The 10,307-nt window shown below is 46.5% G+C and overlaps 1 protein-coding gene across 1 annotated transcript; it reads right to left on the reverse strand.

Annotated features, from left to right (window-relative positions):
* Window positions 1-2,762: 2,762 nt before the first annotated feature.
* On the reverse strand, window positions 2,763-8,594 carry Ptcra (pre T cell antigen receptor alpha). The gene is given in 6 exon segments (XM_047559208.1): window positions 2,763-3,271; window positions 3,887-3,931; window positions 4,934-5,236; window positions 5,239-5,253; window positions 5,681-5,740; window positions 8,537-8,594. Coding segments are annotated over 6 exon segments (627 nt in total). The 3' UTR covers window positions 2,763-3,125.
* Between the last annotated feature and the right edge of the window lie 1,713 nt (window positions 8,595-10,307).

Raw genomic sequence — 10,307 nt, forward strand, 5'->3', positions numbered from 1 at the left:
CTGGTCTGACCCTGAGTGGGCTAGGTTCGGACTCTTTGGTCCTGGGAGATGTGAGGAGGACTTTTTTCCTGGTTTTCTCCGCCTCTTTAAACGTCACTTCCCTCCTGGGGTCATAAAGCTGCAAACCCTTACTGAGCACCTGCTTTTTTTTGTTTTGTTTTGTTTTGTTTTTGTTAGTGCATTATAGTTATACATACTATTGGGGTTCATCTGACATAATAATACACGAATAGTATATAACCTGCTCCACTTCGGTCCCCAGTACTTCTCCGCTACCCCAGCACCTGCATTCAAATTTCGTTAGTGTAGTAGGTCATCCTAGTAGGCACATAGGGTGAGAGCAGGACGACACATTCTCCAGTCCATAACCCTGTATTTGTCCTAGTGAAAACTATAATAAATAACTTCCTCTCTGAACTGCAGTTTCTATTTGTATGATGACCGAGTGATCCACCTGCTGTGTGAGATTTGCCTATTTTGGGAAAGCTCAAATCATTTAATGGAATTAAAACTTATGTAGCAGATGGCAAACGTTCAGGAATTTTTTTTTTTTCAGTATGTAATCTCAGTTCCTTTTACTGTCCTATTATTTATTTCTTTAGGTTTGAGCTCCCAGAGGCAGAAAGTTGATGAGCAAACGCATGTCCCTCCTACCTTCCCCAGCAACAACAGGGCACCTGGCACAAGGAGATACTCGGTCAGACCCCCTCTCTGCCCTGTCATTAAGAAGAGGACTTGTCGGGCAGCTCAGTGGCATAAGCCTGTAATCTCAGCAACTCGGGAAGCTGAGGCAGGAGAATCACGAGTTCAAAGCCAGCCCCAGGAACTTAGCAAGGCCCTAAGCAACTCAGTGAGACTGTATCTAAACCAAATATAAAAAAGGACTGGGGATGTGGTTCAGTGGTTAAGCACTCCTGGGTCAATCCCCGGTACCAAAAAAAAAAAAAAAAAAAAAAAAAGAAGAAAAAAAGGACTCTTTGGGTCCTTGGGGTTGCTTCAGTGTCCTGTGAATACACAGACCAATCCTGTTTCTCTGGGAAGTTGTCTGCAAGTTGCATTTAAAAAAAAATTTTTTTTTTAGTTGTCAATGGACCTTTATTTTATTTTATTTATATGTGGTGCTGAGAATCGAACCCAGTGCCTCACACATGCTAGGCAAGTGCTCTACCACTGAGGTACAACCCTAGCCCCTGCAAGTTGTATTTTTGCCCATTAAATCCTTTCCCCCAGTACCTTATGTTTCTTTCCTAGCAGTTGGATATTTTTGCTACTTTATGAAGATTTCAAAGGACTGAGGCCCAAGCCCTTGACTTGTCATTTTCTGGCCTTAGCTTCTTGCTTAAAACAACTGTGTTGGTGACAAGGCATTTTGAATAGGTGGGGCTGTGGCATGTGGAATTCCAGAGTACAAGGATCAGGACATCCTCCTAAAATTCTCCATCTTCTCTCGACTTGATAAGACTTTGAGAGGTTCAGAGGCCAGCCATGGGCTTTGGTTTTCTTAGGCCCAGAAACCCTCCTGGGAGATAGTAAGCCAGCCACAGTGGGAATTGACAGGCTGGGCAGGGCAGGACTGGGAATTGGGTAAGATGGAAAGCCCTCCTTCTACAATGGATAAAGGGCATCTGAGAGGAAGCCTAGGCTCAGCATCTGGCCTGAGAACTGGGAGGGGACAATGGCTAGAGAAAGTCTGAGGCTTCAGCTGAAACTTTCCTTGGATAAGCCCACTCTTCCCTTCTGTGTGTCAGGGAAGGAGTAGGCCCTGTGGGGTTGGTGGATAGCTTCATCCCCAGAAGCCGTGGGACCCCTCTCCCCTGCTCCCTGAAGAATCCAAAACAGAGAGGGAGAATCTCCTTACAGGTTGCCAATAGATGAGGAGTGGAGGAGACAGTGAGGATCTCCATTGAACAGCAGCTAAGAGTGCACAGAGGCTCTGGCAATTGGGGTGTCATTGACACCGTCTGTGAGGGGTATTGAGGTTTGTAGGGGGTATTGGGGTATTGTAGGTTTCCCACTCTACACCTTGGGGGAAGGAAGACTGATGGAGTGTCATTGATCTCATTGACTCTGGTACCCAGGCAACATCTGAATTCTCTTGAGAGCACTTAGGCTTTTGGTGTGATTATTGGAGAAGAACCTTCAGGAATGGTTGGATTCCCTGTCACTGCTGGGAAAACCAGGGACACACAGGTCATACTCCACTGTAGAAACTTCACATTCTATAAGAATTACTCTTTAGGAAACAAAGCAAAACCAAAAAAAAAAAATGTATTTAGCATCTGGCTCCTAGTTGATGCTCAATGAATATTTGTCAAATGAATAATGAATGCCCCTAACTGATTGGTAACATGTAAATCTGGAATTACCATCTGATACTCCTAGCATCTACATGATCCTGTTCCCCAGGAATCCTGGCCCTGTTCACTTTTGTCGAGTCTGTACAAGACTTTTAAGAACAGCATTCATTTCCCTGGTTCCTGGGCTCCCTGCCCTATCCATTTACAGAGGTTGGACCAGGGTAAGGAGACAGAGAGGGAACCTTGCCCAAGCCTGACTGTGGGAGGAGACAAAGATGGGACAGCTTTCCCCATGCCCCAAACCCATTCTACAATTCCCAGGCTCTCACTCTAAGGAAGCCCTCTTCCTCAAGGGAGCCTTTTCAGATTCCTCTTCCTCTAACTCTGCCACCCCGCCCCCAACACATGAATTAAAATATTTTTCATTTGCTGTATCATTTAAGTTCTTTAATTTTTGTGCTCAGTTATCTGCACCCGAAATGCTCCAGAGACTGGGCAGAGCCCCACCCTCAGGGGCTCTGTCTGATGGAGTCACAGCCTTTTTCCTTGGAAAGCCCTCAATCTGAGGGTGGAGAGGAATGCTCCAGTCTACAGGAGGTGGCGGGTCACATACAAAAAAGGAAAAGAAAACAAAAAAAATTCCAAGACTTGAGGAAGGAACACCAAGGGCTCACATGGTGAGTGCCAGGCCCAGCTGGGTTCCTAGAGAAGATCCCCTCCTGGCAGACTGAGCTCCTGTGCTCCGGACCCACAAGGCAGGTCCTGGGGCTCAGTGTGGGCTGGGCAGGCTGGGTGTGCTTACAACCCGAAGTCCCTCCACCACTGAGGTCAAGTGCAGCAGGTGGCAGTTGGGGGCTTGAGTGCCTGCGGCTGAGTTAGGAAGATGCAGCTGCAGGTCAGGAGCACATCAAACAGCAGCAACTTGAAGAGCAGCAGCCGAAGAGCCCCCAGCCTCAGGGCCTGGCCAAGCGTCCCTGCGTGGGGAGGAGTGGGTGAGGAACCTGGAGACATCCCCTGGTTTCCCCAGAGGACAGAAAGTGGCCTGTCCCCTCCTCTAGGGAAAGTCCTTCCTAGTGTCTAATCTCAGTTCTTATTGGTAATAACAAATACCTTCCTGGCCCTCATTTTATTTTCTTCCCCAAGAAAGTGGGGGGTGGGGCTGACAGGAATTAACAATTTGATGTAGAGACTAACTAGCTCAAAGTTTTTTATCTGGACCAGAAACAGACTTGAAGACTCTCAGTTGACCACTCCAGCCAGTTTCCCATCTACACAGGCTCTCCCTGAGACCATGCACAGGGCTGCCCAAGGAGCCACCATGGACCCCTCTATTGGCTCGCACCTGTGCTTCTCAACTGATATCTAGGAATTAGGCTGGGGCCAGATGATCCGCCCCCATCTTATCCTAGGGTAGAGTGAGGCTAGCTAGTGCCCCAACCCAGCAAGACAGCCACTTTATAAGACACCAGCTACCCACCACGCTCCCCCAGGAACCTATCAGGTCAGAACTGAGTACTCTGCCCTCCAGGCTGAAGGTCCTGGTCCCCATCATTTATTCCCAGCCTACCACCCTGTGCCCAAGTACTCACCCGTGCGAGGATCCTGGAAGCAATTCCTGGCTGTGGAAGTCTCTCCTGCCATCCAAGGAGAGGGCAGTGAGTCCTTTGGAGATGACCCGTGCACTCTGGAGCACTGCTCAGGTGCTGTACACCCCGTTCCCAGTGCTATGCCTCTGGCCCTGGCACACAGCTGGTGGCTTTCAGGGCACATAAACAAATGCACCAGCAGCAGAAGCTGCTACTCTGAGGGTCCCAGATCCCCCTCACCCCACCATTCCTTTTCTGTGTGGGGAGAGGTCAAGGTGTGAGCATCTTCACAGTGGCTTTCTTTGGAAGGCAGGGCATTTATTCAACAAACAGTCCCATTTAGGAGATACCAAAACTGAGATCATCCAGAAAAATGGAGTCAGTTATCTGGTCAGTTATAATAAAAGCCTAGCAAGGCCATGTGACTTAACCTCCCTGTGTCTGTGAAATTGGGGCAATAATATGATTTCATAAATGTGAAGCATTTGGAACGGTACCTGGCACAGAGTAAACAATAAGTAATACAGAGCAGGGCGTGGTGGCACTTGCCCATAATTCCAGTGACTTGGGAGGCTGAGGCAGGAGTCACAAGTTTTAGGCCAGCCTGGGCAACATAGCAAGACCCTGTCTCAAAATTAAAAATGAAAAGGGCTGGGGATGTGGCTCAGTGGTAGAGCAACCCAGGGTTCAATCCCCAGAACTGCAAAAAAAAAAAAAGGTGATAGGAATTTATCATTTAATCATTATTTGTGGGTGTGCTTACACACACACACACACATAACACTAGGAGGGAGAAGGCATTGTTGTCTATTATTATCTCTTGACAGTCATGCAGCAGAACCTGCATTTGAAGTATCACAGTTGCCAACCCCAGGATTCATGGCTATGAGGTCAGTCTGCCCTAAGCCTAGGCATCACTTCGCTTGGATGGTTCCCACTTAAAAACCCTTTATGCCTCCGTGACTTGGAGCTGGCCTTCCCTCCCACCTGGTTCCAGGATCTGTGAAAAGAGACAAGGAGCATCTAGAGGAACCCAGACTCCATCCCCACCTGACAGCTGTAGGGGCTGTGTGCTCTGGCTCTGGCCTCCTGGTCCAGGCCCAGTGTGGCAGACCAAGGGTTCCCAGGCTGCCAACTCCTCAGAGGGTAGAGACAGCTGGGCCAAACTAGTCCAGGTGCCATCTGCTGCTGGGGAAGGACCGTAGGTGAAGGCATCCAGTGCACTGCCATTGCCTCCTGAGAACCAAACAGGGCTGTCAAGACCAGGCGGTGCGACATCAAGGACCAGGCAGACAATCAGAGTCTGCTGCTTCCCATCCACCAGCAGTGTGATTGGTGGGGCCAGAGAAGGAAGGGCGTGCCAGACACACCTGCAAGAGAGCATAAAACTTATGGAGGCTGGTATCTCATTGCAGGCTAGGGTTCTAGGATTCTATCTTTCCATCTGTCCTCCCACCATCACCATCCACTCACCTATCCTTCTACACACCTATACATCCCTCCCTCTTTGCCGTTGCCTATCTAACCTTCCTTCCATCCATCTATAAAGTCTGTCATTCTCACAACTATTCACCCCTCCTTTCTTCTACCATTCATCCATCCTCCATCCATTCTTTGTCCTCCCTCTAGATGTCTGCTCATCCATTCATCCTTCTGTCTACCCATTTATCATATCTGAGCCCCTTTCTATGCCTGGTACTGAGGATATAATATTGGATAAGACATTGTCCCTGCCCTCAAGAAACTCAGCTCCATGGGAAAGATAGCAGATACATAAACAAACATTTATAATAATACCATGTTGTGCCAGCCTCAGGAGAGTGGTTACCTCCGGGGAGGAAGGGAAGGAACTAGGACCTGGAAGAAGATCAGAGATCTGATTAAAATGTGCAAAATGTTAACCATTTGTTAATCTGGGTGGAATGTGCATGGGTGGTTTGTTTTTATTTGTTTGTTTGGTTTTTGGTATTATTCCCTGTTGTTTCCTCTACATCTGAAACTCCATTTTTTTCCTTTTTTTTGGGCTGTGGGGGTACTGGAGATTGAACCCAGGGATGCTCTACCTCTAAGCTACAACCCCAACTCTTTTTTATTTATTTATTTTTTAATTTAGAGACAGGGTCTCACTCAGTTGTTGACACTGACCTTTTAGAGACAGGGTTTCACTCAGTTGCTGACACTGACCTTGAATTCACCACCCTCCCGAGGGCTTCCATGTACCCATAAGCCCAGAGCCCCAGGTACCCTGGGCAAGCATTCTGCCACTGAGCCACATCCTCAGCCCTGTTTTGTGTAGTGCTGGGGGTCAAACCCAGGGCTCTGTGCATGCTAGACAAGCATTCTGTCACTGAGCTGCATTCCCACCCTGCCCCCCCTTTTTGTTTTTGGTACTGTGGATTGAACTCAGGGACACTTTGTCACTGAGCTTCATCCCCAGATCTTTCTTTTTATTTTTTATTTGGAGACAGGGTCTCACTAAGTTGTTTTGTGCTCTGCTAAATTGGTGAGGCTGGCCATGAACTTAAGATCCTCCTGCTTCAGTCTCTAGAGTTACTGGCATTACAGGCATGAGCCACCCCTCCCAGCTAACTTTTTTTTTTTTTTTTGGTACTGGGGATTGAACCTAGAGGTACCACTTTCCCACTGAACCATACCCCCAGCTCTTGTTATTTTTTTTTATTTTGAAACAGGGTCTCACTAAGTTGTTTAAGGCCTCATTAAGTTGTTGAAGCTAGTCTTGAATTTGTGATCCTCCTGCCTCAGTCTCTGGAGTTGTTGGGATTACAGGCATGAGCCACCACACTCAGCTCTCTCAATCCCTTTGTTTATATATAAGCCACACATCGTATGTACACTTTACTCATTTAAAGTCTAGGTTTGTTATTTCAAAATTTTAAAAAATAAGTCATGTGGGTACTGCAAACATCTATCCTATATTTTCCAAAAGAGTTGATTTTCTGCAATCTCATTCTTTTCAGTAAAGATGACTCATTTAAGATATAACAAAATGTTACTTTTTTGAGTAGATTCTTTCATATAAATAAAAGCTCAAATGTGACACCTATAAACAAATTTACACCATGAGGTAAGTGTATCCAGGATAAAGAAATGCCTCAGAGATGGGTACGGTGGCCAACGTCTATAATCCCAAGGACTTGGGAGTCTGAGGCAGGAGGACCAGAAATTCAAGGCAAGACTCATCAATTTAGTGAGGCTTTACGCAACCTGTTTCAAATAAAAATAAAAAGGAGCCATGCCTGTAATCCCAGTGGTTTGAGAAGCTAAGGCAGGAGGATCGTGAGTTCAAAGCCAGCCTCAGCAGCCTATGAGGCCCTAAGTACTCGGTGAGATCCTGTCTCAAAATAAAAACAAAAATGAAAAGGACTGGGGCCAAAGCTCAATGGTAAAGTGCCCCTGGGTCTAATTGCCAGTGAAAGAAAGAATAGGATTAATAGTACCACCCTATGGCTGGGTTTGTGGCTCAGTGGTAGAGCGCTTGCTTAGCACGCATGAGGCACTCACTGGGTTCCATCCCCAGCACTACGTAAAAAACAAATAAAACGAAATAAAGGTATTGAGTCCATTTACAACAACAACAACAACAACAAAAAAATAAATGATAATAATAATAATAATACCACCCCAGTAAAATGTTGTGAAGACCAAAGATCATAAATGTAAAAGGCTCTAGAAGATAAATTTTGGTATTAGTATTTATATTAAAATTACTAGGGCATTGCAAACAAAGGGAATAGAGACGGTTGGGAATAAGCCCCAGGACCCTCAACTTCCTGAACCTTCTTAGCTGTTCAGATAAAGACTTTCCCAAATTGAGTTCAGCTTCCATCTCCTCCATGAAACCTCCCGGGATTGTTCCTCCTCACCCCAGCTGCTTCCTTCCCACAGCTCAGGCCTCCTGCCACGGACTCTCCCTGTTCCACATGGTGTTGTTTATGTCCCCGTGGAGGGAACACCTGTAACACACTGGAATTTAGCTGTAGATGGGGCAGACTCTCTGACTCAAAGGTCAAGGACCTTTCCCTAACACACTCATGTAAACATGCACAGGATTTCAGATGAAGCTGGAATTCTTCCCTAAACAGAAGCCTTTTGGCTCCAGCCTTGATCTTTGAAGAGCTGAGGATAAATACTCTGAAAAGTCACTGAAGCCTTGGAACCTCTCCTGAGACCACTGGCCAGCGGGGACTTGGAAGGGAACCTGAGGCACCCTGAGTCCTTTGGAATGGGACACCGTGAGGGCAGAAAGGACAGCATAAAACCTCACACTGTTGCTTATGTCCCATTATCATCACTTCTTATCAGATAACACAGTCCTGGCTCCACTAACCCCCAACTTCCAGGGATACCCATCCAGTTTGCTTTTATTTCTCCATCCCTCCAAAAGGGACTGCCTTCCTTACCAACAATCCTCCAGGGCAGGACTTGGGGGGCCCCTGGGCCAGGTGGCTGGGAGACAGAGTACAATGGGAAAAGGATAATGCCTTCTGGTGAGACCCTGGGTTTGGGGGCACTAAAGAGCTTTTGTCTATCTCCCTGTATCCCATCCATACCCAGGGAGGCCCAGAGCTAGCACTGGGCTTGGACAGATGAACAGGGGACAGAGAGGGATGCAAAGTGGACTGGGGAGCTCACCTGTGGGTAGGGCTGGACACTCAAAAGCCAGGAAAAGCAGCAGCCATGGCCCAGCCATGGCCCCCTGGAGGAGATAGGACCCAGCTGCAGACCTGAGTGTGGGCTGGGGAGAAGAACCTGAAGATTGCCTCCCAGGCCACAGGCCCAGCTGCACGTCAGCTGCTCCACCGCGAGCTAAGCCGTTTCCCCACCCTGAAGCCCAATCCTCTCTTAGCCAGGGAACTCGGGGTGCCATTCCCACATAAGGCTAATGCCCACCTTCTTCCACCCTCTCTCCTGTCGGAAGAGCACTTCACAGTCTGCAAAGCCTTTTCCCAGTTACTGACCTCACTAGAGGGCCACTACCACCCACAGGTCACACAGCATCAGGAGGGATGTCAGGGGCTCATCATATAGCAGTTCATTTGATCTATCACTTTGAGTTCCATTTCACAGGTGAGGCAACTGAGTTTCTGAAAGATTGAGTGACCTGGCCCAGGTCACACAGCTGGCAGTTAACAGAGCCAGGGCTCAAATTGTTTCCAGATGGCTGGCCTCATAGGCAAAAAAAAAAAAAAAAAAAAAAAAAAAAAAAAAAAAAAAAAAAAAAAAAAAAAAAACCAGGAAACTTCTTGCTATGTGGTTAAAAACCTCCTTTTCTTTTCCTTCCTTCCTTCCTTTCCCTCTCCTCTCCTCCCCTTCCCTTTCCTTTCCTCTCCTCTTTCCTTTTTCCTCTTTCCTTTCTTACCTGGGTTGAACTCAGGGGCACTTGACCACTGAGCCACATCTCCAGTCCAATTTTGTATTTTATATAGAGATAGGGTCTCACTGAGTTGCTCAGCACCTTGCTTTTGCTGAGCTGGCTTTGAATTTTCAATCCTGCTACAGCTGACTGAGAAGCTGGGATTACAGGTATGTGCCACCAGGACCGGTTATTTATTTTTCTTCTTCTTTTTCTAATGGTTCTGAGGATTAAAACCAGGACTTCATACATGCTAGACATTCTACTACTAGGATACATCCATAGCCCCCACTTTTTTTTTTTTTTTTTGGTAGTGGGGATTGAACCCAGGGGTGCTTTACCACTGAATTACATCTCCAGTTCTTTTTATTTTGGAATAGAAACTCACTAAATTCCTGAGTATCTCACTAAATTGTTTAGGTTGGTCTTGAACTTGTTATCCTCTTGCCTCAGGTTCCCCAGTTGCTGAGATTACAGGTTTGTACTACTGTGCCCATCTCACTTTTTATTTTATTTATTTATTTTGTTGTAGTGCTGGAGTTCAAACCCAGAGCCTCACTCATGCCAGATAAGTGCTCTACCACTGAGCCTCATCCTCAGCCCCCGCTTTTTTAAAAATTTATTTAATTTTTGGTACTGGGGATTGAATCCAGGGATTCGTTACCACTGAGCAACATCCCCCAGTCCATTTTTCTATTTTATTTAGAGTCAGGAGCTCGCTAAATTGCTTAGGGCCTCACTATGTTGCCGTGGCTGACCTTGAACTCTTGATTCTCCTGCCTCAGCCTCCCAAGTCACTGGAATTACAGGCATACTTCACCATGCCCAGCTCAAACCCCCTTTTTAAAAACAAACTCTTTATAAATGTCGTTCTAAGTGATTCCATTAGATTTTATCAAAAGCTGTCATTTGATCCTAAAATTTCCCATCTAGGCATATACTCTAACGAGAGGATAAGCTATTCAGCCAGTTTAGGACAAAGATGTTCTTTTCTATTTAAAAAATTATTATGTCTATAATAATTATAGATATAGCTCAGAGTGTGTGTTT

The sequence above is a fragment of the Sciurus carolinensis genome, chromosome 7 (genome assembly GCF_902686445.1).
Source record: "Sciurus carolinensis chromosome 7, mSciCar1.2, whole genome shotgun sequence".
In the NCBI taxonomy this organism is placed as follows: domain Eukaryota; kingdom Metazoa; phylum Chordata; class Mammalia; order Rodentia; family Sciuridae; genus Sciurus; species Sciurus carolinensis.